The sequence below is a fragment of the Malaclemys terrapin genome, chromosome 9, assembly GCF_027887155.1.
Source record: "Malaclemys terrapin pileata isolate rMalTer1 chromosome 9, rMalTer1.hap1, whole genome shotgun sequence".
Lineage (NCBI taxonomy): Eukaryota > Metazoa > Chordata > Testudines > Emydidae > Malaclemys > Malaclemys terrapin.
The window spans coordinates 58,186,774-58,212,218 of NC_071513.1; the positions used below are offsets into that span (position 1 = coordinate 58,186,774).

At 40.8% G+C, this 25,445-nt stretch overlaps 1 protein-coding gene across 2 annotated transcripts in view; it reads right to left on the minus strand.

Annotated features, from left to right (window-relative positions):
- WDR33 (WD repeat domain 33) overlaps positions 1-25,445 on the minus strand; it is a 98,773-nt gene that overhangs the window by 5,989 nt on the left and 67,339 nt on the right. The window contains exons 8-19 of one of the 2 annotated variants that reach the window (XM_054038907.1): positions 13,516-13,642; positions 12,612-12,766; positions 12,403-12,481; positions 12,035-12,145; positions 10,462-10,556; positions 9,492-9,578; positions 9,065-9,204; positions 8,666-8,818; positions 7,120-8,178; positions 3,800-3,902; positions 3,097-3,547; positions 705-3,002 (exon numbers count right to left, since the gene is read on the minus strand). In XM_054038907.1, coding sequence (XP_053894882.1) covers positions 2,972-3,002; positions 3,097-3,547; positions 3,800-3,902; positions 7,120-8,178; positions 8,666-8,818; positions 9,065-9,204; positions 9,492-9,578; positions 10,462-10,556; positions 12,035-12,145; positions 12,403-12,481; positions 12,612-12,766; positions 13,516-13,642 — 2,591 coding nt within the window. In that variant the 3' untranslated portion in view covers positions 705-2,971. Of the gene's footprint in view, positions 1-704; positions 3,003-3,096; positions 3,548-3,799; positions 3,903-7,119; positions 8,179-8,665; positions 8,819-9,064; positions 9,205-9,491; positions 9,579-10,461; positions 10,557-12,034; positions 12,146-12,402; positions 12,482-12,611; positions 12,767-13,515; positions 13,643-25,445 lie in introns of those variants that run through there. The other variant, XM_054038906.1, reaches the window with a different exon arrangement.

Here is a 25,445-nt window from a genome sequence, read left to right on the forward strand (position 1 = left end):
CCTTGTAAGACATACCAGGGGAGCTTTAATGATTTGATGTGATCAGGACCTTGATTTACATCTTATCTTAAAGAAGCACAATCACCATGCTGAGATATTAATTCAGAATTTCTTCAGAGAGAAGAGTGTCTCCTACTGCACCACTTCTTGTAGCATCTAGAATCTTGTCTAGACACTAGATAATTTTGCAAAAACAACGAGGAGTCCTTGTGGCACCTTAGAGACTAACATATTTATTTGGGCATAAGCTTTCGTGGGCTATAATCCACTTCATCAGATGCATGGAGTGAACATTTTGGTATTTACAGCACCTGGAATGTATGTAGAACACTGTGTCCTTGCACAAAGGTGTTTGTAATGTTTCGCACATTTTAAGTACAATTCCAACAGAGTGCACCAGCTCAGTTTGTTGTAACTGTTTCAGTGCACACCAGCTCAGAATAGCTTCTGTACCAGCATAAATGAAAAGTTTAGGTGGTGCAGCTATTCTAGGTTCAATTAGTGCTCACAATGCAGTTCCACAATACTCGTGGCCACCCTGCTGTGATGGCTCTGACAACTCAGAGCACTGTTTCTGCCCACTTGTTAACACACTTCCACCCCATCCCAATTCCATACCAGCCAAACTGCAGCAGAGGTGGTACTCAGACTGTCTTGGCTTTGTGCAACTTCCCCTTCCCCCATCTCATTAAAGACACAGTGCATCCTATTACAAGCAAAGCTTTAAATACTTTTATTTAGGATTTTAACAACAGTAACCTTATAATTACAAATTTAAATATTTGTAACAGTAGTCATAACACAATACAATATTTTTAAACTTGGTGATACATTTTTTTTTTAAATTAACACAATAGATCTCCACCTCCTGGAAAAGACAAACACAATACAGAGATGAGGAAGCTGTGCTTGGAGAGGTACAGCAGTGGTTGAAGGGAGTGCTGTGCATGGACAATGAACCATTTTACAGTAATTTAGATTATTAGGGCAGACAAACTGAACAGTTTCAGGAACAAATGGTTCCATAACACTTAGCAATACTATTTAACCTTGGAACGGCACAGTTCTCTAATGTAGACCAATCCTACGTGTTCTTTAGAGGGTCTCCCATTTAAATACTGACTAGGTTGTCTGAAGCTGTTTAGCTCGTGAGATCTTAGGGTCACAAGACACGGTCCTATGACAGCCAGGATCAATGCCTTACTTCCTGTTTTTCAAGCAATTTAATGGCCAAAGAATTCAGTTTGGAGTTCTATCACTACTATGCTGGACACAGTCAGAGCCCCTAATTTGGGCTCATAAATACCCTTTTTCAAATCACAGTCACATATGAAATTCTGACTGGTGTAGTGCTCAGTTTCTGTTTGACAAGTCCCAAATTCTCTTTCATGAGACATAGGAACTTAATTTACAGAACTACACACTGTGCAGAATAACAGGAAAAAAAATAGGCAGGTCTCTGCAGCAGAAGCATCATGTTGATGTGCACAAGTGGAGTAGGAACAGGACAGGGATGAAAGGACAGGAAACCAGAGAGAGCGATAAACACATACATACCACTCATGCATAATCAAACCAGTTATGGTGTTTAAACTCAAAACTAAATGGAATGAGTGGTTTGGAATTCTTGGGATCTCCCCATAAAATCTCCAGTATTTAATGTCTATTTCACCTCTTCACTTGCTCAAATAATTTAAGTTTACTAATCATAATACTTCTTACAGTTCTATGATGATTGCCTCTAACCAACTGTAAAAATGTTCTCTTATTTTGATCCCTGGTACTGTGACAATAGAATCTTTCCCACTTCAAAGGTCAAACTTACAGGTCTGGACTCTTCTCTTGAGGCCTTTTTAAAATCAGAATGACACATTAGCTTGTTCTCAGTCCCTGACCCTTACTTCCAACAAAGGGTTAAAAACCCCCCAGCTACAACTATAGTTTAATTTAGTCTGCCATCTCTTTCAGAATTCTGTGATTCAGACCATTCAGCTCTGGAGTTCTCTGTTTTTAGTTACTCTAATTTATTTTTAAAGGTGTTCAGAGGTTACCTTTGTTTAGTTATTGTTCATTTCTTTTCATACTCCTCACACAACAGGAAGGTACATCTTACAAGTTAGGTAGCAAGTAGCTAAAAAGAGAGCTGTATAGGTGTAAAGTAAAAGGAATCTAAGAAAATTATTTAAAAAGCCAGCTAAAAGAGAGGATTGTACATTATGTGAAGACAACAATAAGTTTTTACAAATATATACATGTGTATATATACATATGCAGTAGGTTAATGAGAGGTTTAAACCCTGAGAAGCCAAATTCTGCTCTCAATTATACTAGTGTAAATGTGGAGTAACTTCAATGTCAATGAACTTCACAGGCTTTTAAGGAGTTATTCCATATTTAGTGATTAACTAGAAGCAAAACTTTTTCCTTTGAGGTTTACTCAGGGCAACTTGGTGAGTGATGAGATGACTATTGCTAGGAAACTAGATTATTTCTGTTTGTGTTTTTCACCTGGTAGTGAGAAAGAAATGTGTCAGAAAGCGAAATAAGACTCCTAAGAGCAAAAACATGAGAAAATAGTCTTGACAGTCCAAAAGAGGGCGTATCCATGCCCCTTGTACTTGATAGTAGGTTCACTGTTCCTGCTCCCTAACTGTATATTACATCTCACTCAGATACACTCTATACTCATGCTGTAGTTTGTGATTGGAGGCAAAGTATCAATCTCCATATCTAGTGTTCAAAAGTTTGTCGCTTCAGTGTGGAAATCTCTGACTTTCCAGTTTCCTGTTCACTCTTGTCAATATGATCTCAAATCTTCGGCCTGCATCACCCGATCTTCTCTACAGATTTCCTCCCTTCTCTTTACTTACTGTATACAGGCACTGAAGCTGTTGTGTGCAATGACCTTTTTCAAGTTCTCTTCTATTACTGAATGATTTTATGGACTCTATACTCGGGTACATTAGAGTTTTCATTTCCTTATTGGTTTCCAGTTTATAAATCTGAAATAGATAGACTCCTTATGAAAAGGAAACCAGGGAGGAAGATCCCCTCCAGTTACCTTTACCCAAAAGCACCAAATGAACTTGTTCTTACCTTTCATCCCGTCTTCCCCGGAATCTTGCATCCTCAGGTTCTCGCGGATATCTGTCATCAGAAGGTCTCCGTCCTTCCCAAGGCCCAGGAGGGCCACGATTTGGGCCCCCTCCTTCAAAGTCCCTGTGATCAGGGGGAAAGGGAGGCCCTGGGCCACCTCGTCTCCATTTCTCATCTTGTAGCAGTGGGCCGCCTCGCCCCTCAAATTCACGCAAGCGGTGGCCAAATCGCTTATCTGGATGAAAATCATCTGGTCGATCAAAGTCATCATGAAAATCTGGGTGAGGTCCTCGTCTATCAGGCAGGCCCCTGTTGTCCCTACCATCACCCCACTCCTGGCCACCTCGGAATGGCCCTCTCTCAGGACCATGATCTGGACCACCACTGTTTTGGTCATGCCTTCTTTCTGAGAGAGGGCCCATGTGATGGTTTGGTGGGCCACGGTTGTCACCTGAAGTGAAAGACACAGCAGATTTCTGTGATGTTTTCTAAAAACATTCCAGGGAACTGTCTAGCTTTTATAATTCTATGAAAACACACATTTAAACACTGTCAGCCATTTGTTGTAAGGTTTTCCACCATATTCTTACCAGAGTCCTGAGCATACCCCCCATGTGCACCTACCCCACATGCTGTGTTAGGGCCTAGAGGCACCCCACGGGATGTGACTCTCTTTGGAGGGTTACTTAAGATGTTTAGTTACCTTTATTAGGGCCAGGTCCTTGGTTGTGAGGGGCAAGACGGCCTTGTCCTCCCTGCTGCCCCAGTCCTGGTATCAATGGTGGGGGACCTGGGTTCTGTCCTTCCTGCAAAACCCAAGAGGCCATGTGGTTTCCATGTATAATACACAACATTAACACTCAAAATGACAGCAAGAGGGCAGTAACAAATTTGATAGATGTTACATACAGTGGACATCTTCATAGATCTCCAAATGCTAAATACAGAAACATTCATGGATCTTGTAACCATTTGATTCTAATATCTTCAAGTAATCAAATGGGGCTACCTGTGAAGTAAAGTGTGCTACTCAATGTGAACAACAGTGTGTGTGTGTGTGTGTGGGAATAATGAGTGAGAATGTATATACAGAATGTATACCTTCTATATGTTTGAAAGCAAATTTAAAACTGAAATTTTCAAGCTGACATAAAAACATGTTCCAGGTTCAAAGTATTCAACCATTTTAAGCAGTAACGGTGTATTTACATTAAAATGTATTAACAAAACATCACTGACAGTGTTGTAATAATTGAAAGTGTCATCACTGTTATTAACGCATAATATTTTAATGTGTAACAGAGACCAGGACAAACCAACTCAAAGAGGCACCAGACCCTGCCAGAACAGATGTAAAACCTACGGATATATTTCTGCTGCTGCGATGACCAATACCCTCCACAACACACCTTTCAAGATCCCTGGGTCCTACACATGCTTATCACAACATATGGTGCACCTCATCTAGTACATCAAATGCCTAACAATTATGTGGGTGAAACCAGACAATCACTATGCTCTCGAATAAATTTACACAGAAAAATGATAACAGACAAAAGCACTTTACTAGCCGAGGGTGAACACTTTTCACAAAGTGATCACCTCACAACTGACGCCTCAGTCCTCATCGTCAAAGAAAACCCACACAATACCTTCAAAAGACGAGCCTAGGAACTTAAATTCATAACTCTGCTAGACACTGAAAACCATGTACTCAACAGACACACAGGTAGCGTGACCAAATGTCCCGCTTTTATAGGAACAGTCCCGATATTTGGGGCTCTCTCTTATATAGGTGTCTATTACCCACCCCCCCACCCTCTGTCCCAATTTTTCACACTTGCTTTCTGGTCACACTACACACAGGTTTTATGGCTCATTAAAACAATCTGTAACTGACTAACCCTCCTATGTCCTATAACTGCAGAGGTGTTAATTGCCCACTTCATGTTAACTGGTCTCCTGAAATGTGTTATGCTTAATTTATCCCACCTCATATTGAGCTGTAATACTCTGGTCATCTTTTTCAGACCTGAAAAAGAGTTCTGGGAAGCTTGAAAGCTTCTCTTCCACTCACAGAAGTTGGTTTAATAAAAGCTACTACCTCACCCACATTGTCTCTCTCATATCCTGGGACCAACATGGCTACATCAACACTGCAAACAATGTATAACATTAACATTTCTGAACTTCTCAGTACTTAACTATGCAATGTTAACAGTTTTTGATATTTATTAATAAACAAACACACATGACTCTGCTTATTAGCAACTCTTCGGAGGACAGCAAAGATTGCCATTATTGGACAGTTGCTAATAAGCGGAAGTCAGGTTTGCGGGGTTGCATCCAGAGATGGAAGTGCTGGGATATGCTGATACTGGGCCCCTGGATATTCTGCAGGCAGGGCCGCAGTGGGGAGGGGGGCTGCTGCCCAGATACTGGAGCTTTCTATGGAGAGTGGAGATGCTGGGGGTCCATGGGGCTGTATAGTACCTCTTCCTATGCTCTCCAGGCTGCGTCCTGGTCTGGCATCTGGGGCACAGGCTTGACTTGTTCCAGTGCCCCTGCTCCATATGGAAAGCAGCAGCTTTGCAGGGCTGCCAGCTAGGGAAGCTGGGACACAGTTACAGCCTGCATCCCCCTTCCTCCTCCCATAAATATATATAGACACACACATACATACATACACACACGTACACACACACACTCTTCTTTTTTTTTATTATTATTATTAACACAAATATATTTACACACACTCAGTTTGATCCAGCACCCACTGAAGTTAGTGGAAAAACTTCCATTAATTTCAATGGATATTGGATCAGGCCCTCAATTTGCATTTTTTTTTCTTCTGCAAACCAGCAAAGCTTCAAAGCCCTGGAGACTGTGGCTCCTTTATTGGTTTTACCTCCACCCCACATATACATAAAGAAGTACACGTGATCTGTCTGTGGCCATAAATTCGTGACCATAAAAAAAATCACATCACAGATTTGTGAAATCTGGTCTCCGGCTGCCCAGCTCTGAAGGCAGAGTGGAGAGCAGCGGCTGCTGACCAGGTGCCCAGCTCTGAAAGCAGCACCGCCGCCAGCAGCAGCACAGAAGTAAGGGTGGCAATACCATGCAGCCACTGCTCTCCCATTTCTCAGCTTCAGACAGCGCTGCCGCCAGCAGCAGAGGAGAAGTAAGGGTGGCAATAACGCAACCCCTAATAGGCCTGTGACCCCCTTTTGGGTCAGGGCCCGCAGTTTGAAAAACGCTGTGGAGAAATCACACATTTTTCATGGGTTGATCACAGCATAAATAGCAAATTTCACAGATGTGTAACATATCTGCAAAATTTGCTATTTATGATCAACCCGTGAAAAATGTGTGATTTCTCTGCAATTTAAGTAGACCCCCCTAACAATAATTCCATATGGGGATTCAGGAACAGGCACAGTATTTCAGATGACTCTTAACTTTTTTTTAAACTGAGCAGTAAATCCATGCCAGTTTAACGTTTAAAAAGAAGCTGTTTAGTCATATGAAGACAAGTAAAAATCTACAAAAACGACTTGTGAAAAGCACCACACTCATTTCTCAGAAATGGCTAGATGGAAGTTTACAAAAATTTTCCTCAAAAAAAGTCACCTGAACAGCTGAGAATAAGTATGAGAAATGTGTTTAATTCAACTTTTCTGAATATTTTCTCGGAGGCTCCCTGTTTTCAAGAGTTCAGTGTGGGGACTCCTCTGTCTTAATTAGATAACAGATTTATTTTGAGGTTAAATATTTTCTTGCCAGACATTAATTCTACATCAGTATTAGTAATCCTTCCTTCTCTATCTTTATTATTGCTGTTTCAAGCTATATAACCATTTTCATTAACTCACAGGTAATGGTGCTTCATTATTTTCCAACTGCACTTACTCTTCGGAACCCCACCTCTTGCTATTGAGGGTTCATACTGTGTAACTATAATACTCAGCATATCCTTCCTACATTCCCAACATTTTCAGCATTATGCTGACTCAGACATACCTGACTGAATGGGACACGAGGCCCATCACCAAGCAGAGGGGTTTTCTGCTGCTGGAAAGGTAGTGGACCCTGGGGAGGATGTGACCCCCTTGAAGGATTCTGCTGTCCCGGAGGTCCCGATGGTCCTTGCATACTTCCTTGAGGCCCAACTAAAGAGTTCTTTGGAGGCCCCTGCTGGCCTTGTGCACCTGGTGGCCCACGTAACTCCTGTGGAGGTCCTAACATTGAACCTTGAGGTGGGGGTCCCTGTAGGCCCCTCATCTCCTGGGGACCATGTCCGAGTAAACCACCCTGCATGTGAGGTCCTCTCATTTCTTGCGGATGACCCATCATCATCCCTTGTGGAGCAGGTCCCTGATTATCACGGGGCCCTGGTGGACCCTGCATCCCTCTTGGATTAAGTCCCATCAAAGGCCCTTGAGATATAGGGCCCTGCATCCCTTGAGATCCTGGACCTCCTTGCATTCCATGAGGAAGAGGAGGCCCTTGCATTCCTCTTGGACCAGGTGGCCCCTGCATTCCTTGACCACCAGGGGGACCTTGAGGACCTAAGTGACCTTGCGGCCCTAAATGAGTCTGAGACCCAGGTGGACCTTGTGGTCCTAAGTGACCTTGGGGGCCAGAATTACCCTGTGGACCCGGTGGCCCTTGAGGCCCCATGGGCCCATGAGGTCCAGGATGTCTCTGCATTCCTTGATGCCCATGTAGATCCTGAGGTCTTGGCAGTCCTTGCGGAGGTCCCTGGGGACCTGCAGGTCCTTGTGGTCCCATGAAGCCTTGGGGACCTCCAGATCCTTGATGTAATGGAGGACCTTGGGGTCCCATTTGTCCCTGGGGTCCTCCAGGTCTGAACTGTCCCTGTGGACCAGGGAGTCCCATTTGAGGCATATTAATTGGCATCTGCTGAGGTGGAATGGGCTGCTGAAATCCTTGAGGCATCTGCGACATTGGGCCTTGTCCTGGGAAAGGCTGGGGTCCATGCAGAGGGCCTCCTGGAGGTGGTGCCTGCTGCTGGACTTGCTCAGCTTGCTTTTGTGCAAGTCTCTCAATCTTCAGTTGCTGTCAGAAAACAAATACACATTTAAACAGGCTGCACATACATGTATGCAGAACTACTGGAAAGCAGACATAATCATTTCATTTTTGGGAACAAGGGAACTCTGAACAAAGCTTTAACACTTTTAACCTGACTGATAAATAGAGATACCATTAAAAAGAATAAGAACTCAACAGGATAAAGTTAACTGAAATGCTGCCAACTCATCATCAGTGTCACAATAAGCCAACGTCATAGTTTGGTGGTCAGGTTCAGTATTTACTTGCCCTTATTTAATTTTCAATTTATTCCAGCAATGCTTTTGATTATACTCACCACTAAGAAGTGCTATTTTAATAATTTTTAATGAAGTGCACCATATATTTCACCTAACTACTGCTTTCTTCTCTACAGTGATTAACTCTGCTTTCCACCACTTCCTCTTTTTGTCTTTTATCCAAGCACGCTCACTCGGTTGGTATTTGCTATAGTTTAACTTTCCTTACATACCTCCAAGAGCTGTGGGTTGGTGTACTGAAGTGCTGCCATTTCCTGCTCGATCTCTGCCTGTGTTTTCTTTTTCTCCTCTAGTTTAATATCCTCCTTTCTGTCATTCATCAGCTCAGGTGGAGCAGGGATAGGGACCTTATTCTGCATCCAAGCCTATAAGGGAAGTGAAGATCTAAAATCAAAATACTTACTATTTTAGGTAGTAACCTGGGATTGGAGGGATTTAACCAAATATTTTATTCTCAAGTGTTCATGAACTGGAACTGGTCTGGTGAATTATTCTGCACTGGATATTGATCTACAGAAGCTAGAATTTGGAGTGTTGTATCAGGTACAGGCTATTGATAGTTGGGCTAAAATCGGTTTAGTCTGGGGTATCATTGTGTATCATGTACTTACCTGTTGAAACTGTGCTGGGATTGGTTTTGCATAGGGCACTTTTTTCTGTGGCACTTTCTTTTGGTCCTTTTGCATCACCTCCTCCATTCCCCAGTCCAGCCCTGGGATTGTCATCTCAATTTCATTTGACTCATCTTTCCCTTGAACGTGAGGAGGAACAGCACAGTCAGCATACAAAGGAGGATGAAGAAATCTTGTTAATTTTTTGAGTCTCTACTTAAACAAGGGGACCAGGAAACCCTGTTCATTTCCGTCTTAACATTGAAAACATGCACTACACAGAATGTCAGAGAAGTTCAATGTGAAAGAAATACATCACTTTCTTTCTCCTCAGACCCCCACGACAGATGAGAAGTATGAGAAAGAGCCAACCAGTAGCTGAATAGCTTATGAAAATGAGCCTGCATGCATCATTTCTCCCTCTTACCCATCTGCTCTTGTTCCATGGCTAGTTTCAGTTGCTCAGGTATTCCCATCCCAGGAATCACTGCAAGGCTGTTGGGTTCAAGGTCATCTAGAGGTGGAAAACAAATAGACTGATTTCAGCAAGGATTTTAGATCAGTAATGTCTTTCCTGGAAGTTGTCTTATTATTTGATACAATTTTTGCATACAGTTAGATTCCCTACATATTTCACAGATGCTGGGGCACACTTTATCTCACTCAGGAACTGCAAGATATTAAAATAAGACCTAGAAATTCAGAGATGGAAAACCACGCATAAGACTACAACAAATGTCCTTTCAGCAAAGCTGCTTCTGTGAAATAGACTGGGGAAAGAAACATGCTTTCCAATACAATTCCCTGTTGTACTTTCATAAATATAGATACAATGAAAAATTCATGGAAAATTTTGATCTAAAAAAATTCTGGGACACAATGTAATCAATTATCTGAATGAAAAAGACAAACCCATGGGACAGGCGGGGAGATGGGCAACCCTGAAAGACCTGACATTGCCAAGAAAAAGCCTTAAAAGAGGAAAAAGACTTAAGATAAAGGAATTTTGAGTTCAGTTCAATAATTTAAAAGGTTTTCCTGTGCTCTGTAGCTCAGGATTGTGGGAGATCTTGAAGTCACATGCTGAAGTTTTCAGGAGGCAGAACAAACTGGGAATTTTCCCAGAGGGAGAGCCAAACCTCCTTCCTGTGATTGACAGAGCTGGTCCTACCTCCTGGAGCTGCAGAACAAAAGAAAACTCATTGTTGGAATGGGGACCTAGATATAATGGAGAATGAGAGATTATCCCACTAAAAAAAATCCTCATCTACCCAGTCACCAATGCTATTATATTTCATCATGTCACCCAGAAACTGGATTAGAATTGTAGCTAAGTGCTCTGGGCTTGCTCCTGACACCAACCCTCCATTCTTCTGAATTCATGGCAATAGCCTTACCATATTCCACGCCATCCTCTGACATTCCTGGCAGCAGGTTCAGGTTGTAACGATCTCTCATTTTATCTCCAGGCCGATTTCGAGTCCAGAATTTGCTGTCAAAATAAAATAAGAGTGTGATATGAACTTGCAGAAAGTGTTGGGAGATTCATTAGTTTTAGTTGCCATATTCTCTCTTCCTACTTTTGCATTTTATCACAATATCTTGATTATTTAGATTTTCAAGGCCTTATTCATCAGGCACCTATTTGGACTAAACATCAGGTATGATTAAAAAGTTACTCAACTCTCACATTCCAATATGTTTAAAAACACTTCAATTTCAGAGTGGTAGCCGTGTTAGTCTGTACCAGCAAAAATAACGAGCAGTACCTGTGGCACCTTAGAGACTTACAAATTTATTTGGGCATAAGCTTTTGTGGGTTAAAACCCACTTCATCAGATGCACAGAGTGGAAAATACAGTAGGGAGATATATATACACAGTACATGAAAAGATGGGAGTGCCTTACCAAGTGTGTGTGGGGCGGGGGGGTGTCTAACGAGAAACTGCAGAACTGGAATTAATTTGCAAACTGGACACCATCAAATTAGACCTGAATAAAGACTGGGAGTGGATGGGTCACTACAAAAAACTAATTTCTCCGTGCTAATTTCTCCCTACTGTTACTCACAACTTTTTGTCAACTGTTTGAAATGGGCCACCCTGATAACCACTACAAAAGTGATTTTTCCTCCTGTTGATAATAGCCCACTTTAATTGAATTGTCTCAGTAGAACTGGCCCCCGACTTAGTAAGGCAACTCCCATCTTTTCATGTACTGTGTATATATCTTCCTACTATATTTTCTACTCCATGCATCTGATGAAGTGGGTTTTAGCCCACGAAAGCTTATGCCCAAATAAATTTGTTAGTCTCTCAGATGCCACAAGTACTCCTCATTGTTTTTACTTAACAGATAGTTGCTGTGAGAACTGAAGAACTCTCTGTATTGACAGACTGGACACAAGACTGCCATACTCCCAGTCCTCTTCAATAGCCCTTGCTATTCTTAGCAGGTACTGATGGGCTATCATTCTTGTGACATGCACTTCTGTGCAGATTCACTCCGCTTATAAAATATAACTGTTGCACCATTTATAGTGTTTCCATCCTACAAGATTTAAAGCACATCACAAAATATATGCTTAGAGCACCCCTGTGGGATGGAGGGTGATTAGCACAAGACTAGTGGATAGGGCAAGTATTGAGAAAGCCTTAAGAAGAAATATTTTCTGTCAAAGACAACAGAAAAACCTCTCAAAAGTTCCATATGATATTTTTGTGACCATGGAGGTCTGGTAGGCCCTCACATTTTAAAGTTTCTGCCAGGAGGAATGAGAGGCTAGACTTTAATTCTACCTTATGCTGTAAAAGGGTCAGTGCTTTTCCAAACAGAACACCTTAGTCTCTCTCTGCATCTTTGCTTTCTTAGATTTGGGTTGTTCCTGCTATTGAACCAGCCATCTCAGGCTTTTTCCCATTTTTAAACTGTGTGTGCCCCTGAAATATTTGTTTAAATACTTAAAAATACCTGGTATGATCATTTGAGCCTGAGCAGAGAATGTGTCCAAGAGGATGCCAAGCCAGACTCCAGATCATTCCCTCATGGGCCATTTCCATTCCGCCAACCTCCTTCTCCACCCTGAAACATCACACAGAAGAACCCAGTATAAGGGATTTTTAAAAAATATAAATTTATTTTGCTACTCAGTTGCTCATGGCTTTCTATACATTGCTCATTTTAGGCCTCAGTTATTTTTCACTCATTTAAATCTGCTGTTCTGGGACTCTCAGATAACAATAAAGATTCAAGTGGTGACAATATAAATTATGTTTACTATGATGATATCTAACACTGCGTGAACTAAATTTCTCCATGTTGATGAAAAAGGTACTTACCCAACATGCCAGAACAACAAAGAGCCATCGGAACCTCCACTGGCAAAAAGCCCTTCATGAACAGGGTGCCAGGCCACAGCTGAAATGCAAAAATTAATAATCACGAATCTCTGGTGAATGTTAAACTGTACCTCAAAGCCTTGAAAATGTGTGCCTTTAATCCCAATTCACTCATAACAACGGTAGTATGAAATGGAGTTCATTCTGACCTGTGGCCTCTTTCTTGTGACCCCTGAAGACTTGGAGCTCTTCTTTCAGGTTTCGGATGTCAAAGAGCTTGCAGAGATGGTCACGAGATGCTGTAAGCAGCCAATTCCCATTCAGGTTCAACTTTACCTCCATCACTGTGTTTTTATGAGCGTGTCTGGAAGTAGAGGTAGAAAAAGACTAACTGGCTAGAAGTCACACATTCCCAATAGAATAACCTATGTGCTTCTATACAGAGGGCCTGGGTCTATGTTTTAACGTTGGCCTTTTGATCCCTGTACATATAGGACCTGGAGGTACACACAGAGACATGTTGCTCATTTCTCAAGGATACAGGGCCGGCTCCAGCGTTTTTGCTGCCCCAAGCGGCAGGGAGAAAAAAAAAAAAAAAGCCGCCATCAGCGGCACTTCGGCGACAGCTCTATTGCTGCCACTTCATTCTTCAGCAGCAGGTCCACCCCTCCGAGATGGACTGAGGGACCCACAGCCAAATTGCTGCCGAAGAGCCGTATGTGCCGCCCCTTTCTGTTGGCCGTCCCAAGCACCTGCTTGCTGCGCTGGTGCCAGGAGCCGGCCCTGCGAGGATAGTAACTTCTGCTGGTTTAATTAGGCATAAGTTTAACTAGGTACCAGCAGTAGCTCAGGAGAACTCTGATGACATGAGGCTTGTGAACAAGTGGAAAGATAACTTACACAAGGAAGGGATAAAAAAGGTCTTCAGATCAAATTATGTCTACCCTCTAGATTTCCTGACCCAACTAAATGGCCTGCCCCTATTGCAACCGTTACGAATGGTTGAAGAGACCTGGTCCTAGAGGGGGGGCAACTGAAAACAGAATAAAATAATCAAGAGTCCAAGCAGTTTTGCCCCTTCTGACCTGGGCAAAACCTCAGGTCATAACTTACAGCGTGGCAAGGCTCTGGCCAGTTTTTGGATCCCAAAACTTGATAGGCTGTTGACTGTCTTTGCTTCCTGATACAACCAATCCCTTTGTTGGATGCCAGTCAACACACTTCACATCTGCCCCATGCCCTGTTGGGAATACAAGTTGCTCATTTAGGGATTTCAGAGAAAAACTATTTCACGAAATGTTCAGTTATGTCATTTGTGAACTAAAATCCTGTCTAGCCCAAAATGGGATGAAAAAACACTACAGAGCATGGCGTGATCTTAAACTCCAGAATGCTATTTAAAAATACCAGTCATTTGTTTTCTGTATTGCACTACACTCCCTCCTTACAAATAACTTGAAATAGTTTCCTTCTCAGCTTTCACAGTCTTTATTAGAAAACACAAAGTGGATTCCACCTATTTGATAACTGAAGTTTCAACTGAGCATATTTTTAGCCTTTGGTACTAAACCATTGTGTAATGTTATGTTAAACATCTCAGAAGTGTCTGCTTTGTAGTGGTAACGCAAAGTACACGGTTACATATTACCTTGCTTTTGTAACTTTTTGGGGAATAAAGGCCCTATATGAATGTAAGCTATCTATTAACACCCAGTACTGAAGTAGTATTGCAGCCCCTACAGAAAATGATAATAGGCAAAAGAAATTAGACCAGATGACTGACTAAGATGATTTTTTTTAACCTGTTAATTTGGTTTCTCAAAGTCTCTTACACCAGCGCAGATAACAAATTCACATTTTCCTAGCAGCAAATGAAGATAGGAAAAAAAGAAAAACATATGCTATCATTTCCCTATAATTAGATTGGCTGACCTTGCTCATTTAGAGAATCTGTATTGTTTAGGAAATACATTTTAAAATCAGGCAAGAAAAAGTTCTCAACTGTTATTCACAACAATATGGTGAGGTATCTGGGTTGGAATATAGAAATTTGAAGGGAAAAAATAAAAAGGAAAGAATAATTTCTTTCTACAATATCTCTCTCTACCAGCCCACTTACTGTTGGTACTCCCACTAATGTTCAATGCCAGAAAAGAGAGCAGCTGGGTAGTTAGGGAAAAAGTGAGCATATGCTTTCTGAAGGCAGCTAGGGACTTACTTTCTAAGCTCTACAATTATTCAGAGATAGATATGTAAACCATTCTCACATCAGATGTATGAACTTTCTGATTTTTGTGGGGCTGGACACAATGAGAAGAGAAAATTTTCTTGACTCAAGAGGAATGGGGAAACCACCTTGGGGAGGAAATGGGGAACAGCTTTAATCACTATTTTGTCCAGACAAGGATCACTGAAGTAAAGAGCCTGACCCTCCTCCCTCACTCTCCCAGCAGACAGAATTGACCTTCCAATTTATAGGGCCACAAGCGAGAGCACCATCTTCAAGCTGCCAGAGCTGAAAATCTGGTCACAAGTTGTCCCTACTACCAGACAGGAGTCTTGTAGTGATGGTTTCCTCCCCACCTGATTCTGCTGGGAGAGGCAAATGAAGCAACATCTCTTTGAATATGTTATGTCTAGGTCTTAGGTCCCAAGTGAACTGCATTCTAAACAAGGGTTTAACTGGAATAGCCCACTCTGTCAGAACCCAGAAGGCCCACTCTATATTGCAGCCAAAAGGGGCCAAACCACCCAGAGAGATGTGTGCCCTGTGTAATTGAGGCAACTCAGGGTGACCCTTGGTGGACATTCTCATTATTTAACTACCAGAACAAAAGAGGACTCCTGCTCCAGAGGCAAGGATAGGCTGGACAGAGAAAACTTGGACCAAGGTAATGACAGCTGAATAGTTAATGCTGGGGAGATCATGTATTGTATGAAAACATGCTGACAGCAATGAGTTCAAACACACCATCACAGAATCCAGAAAATGCAGAAACATGCAGGTTAGCTCCAAATTTTACTAGAGATGGGTTGGCCTCTCTTGTTCCTAAAATAATCAGACTGAGTGAAGTAGGAGTACTGAAAGGAGACAAAGGGCTATTTTCTCTTTGATCAGTAGGGCTTGGGATCCTGAAATCTGGATATGCAACTAATAAAGTCAGGCTTTTCTTTGAAGATTTCATATGTGTTAGGCCATTTTCAAAAAGTTTTCCCTCAAAAGACAGACAGACAAAGGCAGTTTTAGATGCAAGATCATCAGCTCAAGTTCACAGCCACAGCACCTAGAAGGTGATAACAGATATGGCCATACCCTGGAAAAAAGCTTGCATAATACCACAAATAAGTTTAAAAAAAAAAAAAAAAAAAAAGAGGCTACTTGACAGAAGGAACAAGCCTCAATATCTTCCTCAGATGCCAATTTCTGTAATCATCTTACCAAGATCCTGGCCACATAAGCCATGTAGCACAGAGAACCCAAAATACTCTAGTATGTTACTCTAATATGAGTAGCTTGTCCTGCCAATTCAACAAGCACTGGGAAGTGGCCCTCAAGAAGAGAGTTTTGGGGTATAACAGGAAAGTCAGAATCTTAGGGTAGGTCTACACTACACGGTAGTTCGGCGGCAAGCAAATCAAACTTCTGGGTTCGACTTATCGCGTCTTGTCTGGACGAGATAAGTCGAACCCAGAAGTGCTCGCCGTCGACTGCGGTACTCCAGCTCGGCGAGAGGAGTACCACGAAGTCGACGGGGGAGCCTGCCTGCCGCGTCTGGACCGAGGCAAGTTCGAACTAAGGTACTTCGAACTTCAGCTACGTTATTCATGTAGCTGAAGTTGCGTATCTTAGTTCGAATTGGGGGGTTAGTGTAGACCAGGCTTTAGGGACAAAGAGAACTATATCAGACTTATTCCTTGAGAGGGCATAAAGTCACCTGAAGGATCTAAGGGATTGCAGTTTCTTGTTGAGAGCAGTCCAATCCACGCCCAACATGTCCTGGACCAGAGCAATAACTGGGAAAAACTTGAGTGTCCTTTTTATGGCTAGTCAAAATAGCCCCTACATCCCTACCTTCAGGAGCATAATCTTTTAGACTCTCAGAGCAGATTACTTGCCTGGTTAGCAAAGTCAGACTTTGGAGGAATCCAACTAGCTGTTGGAAGGGATCCCCCCATTCGCCCTTAGCTACAACTTTCTCGGGAATGGCGCCAATGAATGTGAGGAGAAAAAATAAACTCTGCTACGACAGCCATATATTGTGACTAGCTAATCTTGAGAGATGAGGACGACTGGGGTGGGAAGTTTTTAAAAGAAAAATGTAAATGCTAAAAATCTAGCTTAATCACTCAGAAGAGTAGCATGCAAACAGTAAAACAACTGATCAGGGTCATTGAAACAAGACTCCTTTACAGGGAATAAGGGCATACTTTGCTGTTTTCCTCAGTCTGCTGATAGGGAGATTTATGTCCTATTGTCTGTGCTAACATAGTGGGTTGTGGAACAAAAATGTGTTTTTATTTTAAACACTAAAAGATAGTCCAGTGGTTAGGGTACTGGCCTAGGACTGGGGGAGACCTGGGTTCACGTTCCTGCTCTGCCATAGACTGCCTATGTGATGTTGGGGAAGTCACTTATCCTCTCTGTGTCTCAGTCCCCCATCTGTAAAAAAAAAATGGGGATTATAGTGCTTTCCCTCACAACACCCCTGTGAAGTACATTTTACATTAGAGGGTGAAGCACTAAGATACTATAGGTACCTAAGATAGACAGACCTTTTGAAGGATTTTTGACTTGGTTAGCCTGTTCAAATCCTTGCATGGTGAGGTTCAGTATGTTAATATATTGTGCTTTTATGGGAAAGATGGATACTTTCAGACTTAAATTGCCCCCCTCCCAAAAAAACATTGACACATATAATAGGGAATATTAATAAACATACCCTCCTTAAAAAAGAAAAATACATAATGAATGTGGTAGAAGTATTGCAAAATTTAATATTCATATACTTACAAATTCACATAGTAAAAGGAGAAAATATATGCAAAAATGATCTGAAGATTGCTATAGGGAGAATAAGAGACGTTGTATAATCTAAACACACTTAAAGTTGTGAATTAGTGTGGGAACATGAAATAGTCTAAAACCTGTTTTTACATGGGCAAAAATCTGATGGATACAGCTTGTTCAAATTTTATATTTTTTTTTTGTGTGTGTGAAAAATATTGAGCATTAGTCAATCCCTAAAGAAGCCTAGATGCAAAGCAGTTATTTCTACAAGAATTCTTTATACAAGTGGAATAAAGGCCTGATGCATAACTCAGAGCTCATTGAAGTAAAGGCCTTAGGTGACCAGTTAAAACATTGGATTATTAAACGTGCTTCCACCCAATACACTTTCAGGATTGTGTTTTTAAAAGATGAAAACTACAACAAACTATAACTTGATAGGCTTAACTGCAGTAGTGTCTGATTGGCCAAATACAGCATGTCACCAATGTGAAGAATTGTATAATCTCAAATTATTGAAAATTTAATGATTTCTCCTACCCTTTTTCAGATATGACTTATTGGACATTATACCAACAAATAGAGTATTACCCATCTTTTTAGAACTATTTATAATGTGCCTATATATTTTGTATTACTTTATATATCTAAGTTATAAATGTGAAATGTATGTATATTGCCTTCAGTTTATTACTGTGACCAATCGTTTGCTATTTCTTCCCTCCTCCCCCCTCCCCCCAAAATTACAAACTTTTAAAAATGTTTCACACTTAAGGAGAGCTTTATACATATAACTTTTGCACATATTTCTATATTCCCCCCCCACACACGTTAGCTCAATTTTGAAAAAATTATGTATATACAAGTGAATGTTTTTCTGAAGCATCTTATTTTGCTTATACCTAATTACCTTAATCAAAATACATGCAATATTACATATATATTGTAAATACTGAACACTCAGTTTCACGTTTCAGTACTGTCATAACTGAACAAATTTGTCACAAGACAGTACAATTTATTTTACACTTTAAAGTAAGTTTTGGATTTTGTTTTTTCTTTAAATGGTAACCCTGCAAAAGCTTGATCTTGCAAGGTACCAAGTGTCCTCCATTCCCATTGAAATCAGTGATAGTTGAGGCCTCTCGTTCAGCACCTTGCAGCAGGTATCCCCCAGAGAACTAAATCTCTTAAAAGAAAATAAACACATACACTGTATAATTTTATCACCTCACACTTCTTTTACCAATAGTCTCCATAGTGTTAGGAGCACTATAATGCTGGAGGAGCTGAATTCTAAGATGATTTACTGTACTAACACCACACCTGTTAGAGGTTTTCATGATACTATCCTTTGTAACCTGGAGGTTACTCCTGAATTTATTAGCCCAGCACTGTCAAGTAAGAGTATGGCTTTTGTTCCCCAAGAGAATGCACTTCATATCTATCAAAAACCCTGTGTATTTCTATTCTGAACTGACATTTATTGTTTGGTAATATTGATTGATGTTACCAAATCAGTGAGGGATGAGAATCTTTTAATTCCAGGAATTAAATAAAGTTGTGTTCTCGCTCACTCTATTGCACCCATCATGTTCTATGAATGACCCTCCTCTTGAGAAAAGTGTGTCTGTGCTTCCCTCCATTTTCAACTCTTCACTTCCCTCTGTTCAAAGGCTCCAAATGGCAAAAATGTTCCTTCTGCAGCCATTCAGCACAGTTTCTTTTAAAGTCTGGAAGGAGGTGCACAGAGAGCAACAGGAAATACCTCTTTTCCACCTTGAATGGGTTAAGAAGAATATTGCCTCTATAGCATCTCCAGATCTTGCTGACCTGATCAAGGATTTTATTTTTTACTTTTTTTTAATTTGCCCATGGCATCCTTCCCTGGATGTCAGCTCTATACACTTGTGCACACAAATCCTGATGTCCGGGCAGTCTGCTAGAGGATTTATTTGTCAATGGTGAATGTTTCTTGCATCATCACTATTTTAACATATCAATGTCACTTTCCTGATGCTAGCTTTGGTCTACACTTTTACTACAAATACCATTTTTCAGGGATTTACAATTGTGGTAAGTTCTCTTTCCAGGCTGAAAGCTGTTACACAGGATGGGATTTTTTTCCCATAAATTGTGTATTTTTGAGCTACGAAATATTGAAAAAAAATGTTAATGAATGTTAGTGAAACATGTCTATCTCAATAGAGGGGCTGTTGCCCTGACACCAGACTACTGGAGAGGATGATCTAATCATAACAAAGGTGAGAAACAAAACAGCTTAAAAATTCAGTGTTTCTGTAATTCAGTTTAGAATTTGCACATCCTATTCCCAAGTGCTGATGCCCTGTACAAAAATCCTAACAGCGACATATAGCATTCTATTGTCATGGAAGTTGCACTGGCCTTTTGGTCATCCTAAGAAACACTTTTTTTCTATTACAGGAGCTAAACAGTCCTGCAAATCTTTTTAATATTCTGTACATCTCAGAGATGGCTTCTCCTTCAGCAGCACAGAAATTAAAGTTTATGGCTGTGCGGATGTGAGATTTAAGATTTGTGAAGACTACGATGAGAGTCTTTGCATATCATATATGGTTATTAGCAATAGAACAGTCATTGGGACACTTTTTTCAAACTGAAATAATAAACCACTCAAATATTTGGCAAGGCTTTCTATAATACGTTCTATACATATATGACTGGAGTGAAAAAAGAAAATCCACATATAGTCATGGAACAATGAGTCACTTAGTAACTGGCAGAATTGAGCTCTAAGTAGGGCTCAACGCTGCCAATTGCTGTCCAGTCTCCAACAAAACACTTAAAACATGTTCTTAACCACAATGGGACTACTCACATATTTAATGTTAAGTGGCTATGTAAGTGCTTGCAAGATTGTAGCCTTTACAGAGGTACATAATTCAATGCCCGTGCTATCCTGCTTTGAACAGGGACAAAGAAGTTACCAGAGATTTAAAATATCTACAATTTCAGATATGTGCCATCATCCACAGAAACTCAGTTTTCTAAAGGGATGGTCTAGAACACTCTTTTTTTCCAGTAAGAGGAAAAGTTAACAGGAAGAAATGAATATTTTAGAGCCTGACTAAAATTCTTCTGTTCAGTTTTAGCACCTGCCATAGAAGATAAAGGCACACCTATCATTTCACTTTAGACACAGGTGCTTTTCCATCTATCCATAGCTTATCCTCGAAGCTCATTACTCCTAATATGGGGGACAGATTAGAATGTAGTGAGATTCTGATGCTCTAGCACACGGCTTCTCAGGACAAATTTTTTGGTGGCCTCAGAGTGCGGCCACCAACTCTTGCTCTCACACTTTTCCCTAAAATACTTAAAATACTTAATTAACTTTAGGAAAAAACTAATAAATATGCACATATACATGTCCAAATCATTGTAATTTATTTATCGCTAGTTAGAAAGTCTGTTGTGAAAAGTGATATTAACAAACATGCAAGTATCACTTTTCACAGCAGACTTACTCAGCCCCGCCAAGCCTGGGGACAAATTAAGCCCTGGATGGGAGGGTTAGGGGAGGCAGAAGGGGCCAGGGGCAATGGGGGTCTGAGGAAGGCAGCGGGGGGCTGGAGCCTGAAGCCCCATGGCCAGAGCCTGGGGCCTGCCACCACACAGCCAGAGTCCAGAGCTGGGGCCCGAAGTCCCTCGGCCAGAACCTGCTGCCCCACCACCCCAGAACTGTGGCCAAAAGCCTGAGCCCCACTGCCCCCAAAGATGGGGAATTCACAAGCAATCAACATCAAGGCAGTGCATTCAGGAGCAACAGGGAGGGGGAGGGGCCACTATTTTGCCACCCACCCCCACCCCATCACAGCCCAGGAGGCTGTGGCTGCAAGAAAAACCCTGGTGGCTGCATTTGAGAAACGCTGTGTCTAGAATATATATTGTAAAACTACATCTGTGAATAAATAGTTAAGCTGGACAACAGACAATGCAACAGAAGTAGAGAAGTAATGGAAATTTCATTAGTAAGACATGGAATAATTGTTCTCAAAGTAACGAGAATGGTACATCAATAATGTGATATGTATGTTTCAGTATTTCTAATTAAAAAATATAACTAAGTCATACATTCAGAATGATCACCAGTACTCATAACTTGATGTGTCAGTAGTATCAATTTATGACAAGAAATACATTTCCATTTATGTCTATTGTCCTTTTACAGTGTAGAATTTCCTGGTATACTACTGTAATTTATTTAACCACTTCTTAGTCAAAATTGATGCACTAAACCGATGTCCTACGGCACAATTCAGTTACATTACTATGCCTTGTAAAGAACAGCATGGTACAGGTGCACAAGATGACACAGCAGAGGCAGTCAATTCCTATAATGGAATTGTGCACAGTATTTCCTGTTCATAACCAGCAAACAAAAAGGAAGCTCAGCTCCAGCTCCAATGAAATGCCACTGAAATAGAGCAGCCAGGCTGTACAGAGGGAAAAAGATATCGTTTCAAAGCATTTATGTGAAAATGGCATCTTCTTATTCAACTCATCTGCTTCTTGGGTGTTTTCCAGAAATGCCTGCTTGCTTTAATGTCATAGTCAAGTTTTTACTACGGTTAACACTACAGAGTCAATATATTTATAGAAGAGCAAGATGGATTCTATTCTGCCCTATCGCAATTATCTTCTAAAATTCTGATTGCAGAATCTGTTACTGCTTATCAGTACTTACTAGGTCCTGACAAAAAGGAAGTTATTCTCACATTTTGTGGTCCCCAATAGCTGTTTAAGTACCGTATATACTCGTTCATAAGCCGAATATTTTTGGTAAAAAAAAGGACGCATCAAAGAGTGGGGGTCGGCTTACAAATGGGTCAACACCAAAATTTGATGATTTTTAAACTCTATGGAATCATTGAATTGAATATCTATGGCCACGATTCGCCGTTCCCAGCCATTGGGAGCCAAAACCTCCCAACCAGCCAAAGTTTTCCAACCCCTGAAAATAGGGTCGGCTTATGAAAGGGTCATATTTTTACCTATCCATTTTTGGGGGTCTGCTTATAAACAAACGGGCTAATGAACGAGTATATACGGTATTCACGGCTAAGCACACCTCCCTAATACAGGTTACAGTTAGCCAATGTACCTTTAAAGCAGCAACATGCTCAGTTTATTGAAGAGAAAGTGTTTATTTACAACAGTAATTTACATGAAAAGGCAAAATAAGAATTAAACATTATACAAGAAACATATTAAATAAGTAACAGATATAAGGTATATAAATCCTCACACATAAGGACATAAGCCAGACACCACCTGACAGGAGTTAAGAAGCAGCTTTCCCTATAGGCAAGTTATTCCATAATTGTCTATTATGAGTCTGCTTACAGCTTCCTCGGAAACATCTGTTACTGGCTACTGTCATAGGACCTAATCTAGCATGCACTGACATCAACAAGGGTTTACTGTTCTTAGTGGATGCTGGATCAGGCCTACAGACAGGACATTAGACAAGATGGACCACTGGTCTGATCAGGTATACAACTTCTATGTTCTTCCATAACTCATTTCCAAGAAGTTATATAACAAAGGATAAGAGGTCTTTTTAAGATAGAAGGAAATATAATTTAAAAGACATTGACAAAGTTACTACTCTTTCTATCAACAGTAGGGCCATATGATTTCCATGGTTTTGAGGTTTCATAATAAGGTGCAGAATCAAGCTGTGCAGCAGGATTTGGCTAATTTTTTAAAATGTGAACATTCAAAGCTTCTATATTACAAAAAATTGAAGGTTTCCAATCCTTGTGATTGCAAAGCAAACCTTCCAAATGTAAATCAAACGTAAAATAAACTAATGCCCACTCAGTCTGCACAAAGCCTGAAAAAACAGCTCTGAGAGACATTAACTGACTCCACTAATCTCAATGGAATGTCAAAATGAAATCCTATATTTTATAATCAATATTTCACTGCTGTTCTCCAACATAGGAGGAGCACCCCTTTTATACATGATAAATCAAAAAGCAGTAAATGGCCTCCCCCCCCCCAAAAAAAAATGGGTGCCTAAAGTTAAGCTTCTGTACCCATATTTAAGCACTTATATGAGTGACTTGATTATAAAAAGGGCTGATCATCCAGCAGCTCTGATCAAATAGGTGCCTACATATGAATTTAAAATCTTAACTTTAGGCACCTATTTTTAAAAATGTTGGTCAATGACCTCATCTATCACCACTGGTTACCAAAACTTCCTGCTCTCTGATCCAACAGCTTCAGCAAAGCAGTTGTGCATTATTACAAAATTGTGTGACAATGAAAAACGTGCAAAAATTGAGATTTGTATTCAATGTAATACCAAAAATAAATAATGTAATGCATATTGGAGACTGTACTATGTAGGTTTAAAACAAGAGAGTTTTTGAATTTACTTGAAGCTGCCATAGAATTTAGTGTGACTCGACCAGAGAAATGAAGGGGAGAGAAGGGTGAAGAGGAGAGAAATCAGAGGGCTTGCTGTAGAATTTAGGACCAGCTTGCCAGAGAGCACAAGAATTTAGGATGGACTCCTTTAGACCAGTGATATTAGCTATGAAGTGGTGATCCTTCCTAGTTTCAGTGGACCAAAGAACACACATCCATCCATGAAAACTACAGAAATTAGATTCACCATCAAACAGTAATTTTCAGTAATTCCCTTCCCTTTAGCTTCTGCAATAATATTCATTAAGGTTATGGTGTTGGTTGGTGGCAGTTTTGAGTGATCTGTGAACTCTAATTACCTGTATTACTCACTAATCAACGTGCTGCATAAGCAGCTAATATCACTCTGACCAGGCTGAAGTTAGCTATCAATCCAGAGAACAGCTTTCTTGGGCCACAGCAGAAGATACCACATAAGAATAGTGTTTGACTCATGGATTGCACAAGATACTCTCTCACCCAAGTGAACCCAGAATATTTAACAGGACCATCCTCTATGAAGGACCATCCAGACAGCTTGATTCTTCCTCACTTGGGCTAATAAGTTTCAAACAAATACTCTGGTTCAGAATGCACTATAGACCTCTACTTTTCTCACTTATCTTTCAGTGGGCTAAAAGGAGGTATCATCTTGATCACCCAGTCCACTTACCCAGAAACAAAAGCAAATCTTGTAGACTAGGGAGGACCAACTTGGAGAAAGTATTCCAGGGAGGAAAACCATCATCAGTTAGATCAGATGAGTAGTCAGGATGGGATCCAATGCAGTTCACAGTAAATGGAGCCCTTGTGATTGTAAAGATAACTCATACAATATTAACCAAATGTAAATAGATGCTCTGATGTCTGCCTGAATCTGCAGACAGCATGAAACAACTGTCTTTGATTGTTCTCAATGGGGTATCAACACTGAAGCAGAGATAATTTAAACTTTGTTAACTATTTCACTACTGATCAAACCACATTAGAAAGAAGAGGTTAATCATATTATTAGGATCTATAGAATCAACTGAGAGTGGTATATGAGCCCGATCAAATGGGAATCAAGCTGAGGGAGCTTAGTTGATCTCTGCTGGGAATATCAACCTTACCTGAGGAACCCATCAAAGCACAAAAGGACATATTCTGAACATCTGTGCAATCTACTGGAAGGGGCGTCTCAAGTGGGCAGCTTGCCTCCCCCAACTCAACCCAGTTGGGGCTAACAAAAATCTAGTCCTCAGCACCCCCAAATATTAGATATCAGCAGGAGAATCCATTTAGGGATTGGTAGGATGTTTTCATCTAGAACTAGTTTTTTGATTTCCAGATACTGGAAAGCCACGGCCAAAGGCCCACATACAGAAAGCTAGTCTGCCCCTCCCACAGATCCTCAAATTTATCTTAAAGACTCTTTACTTCCTCCTGACTATGACTCCTTAGACATTCAGTCCTTTAAGGTGGCCTTCCTGGTAGTTACTGAATCGGGTAGGACTGGAGAACTTTGATCCCTGCTTAATAGTCACCTTTCATCATTCTTCAGAAGATCAAGGCACTCTAGACAATTCCCAGA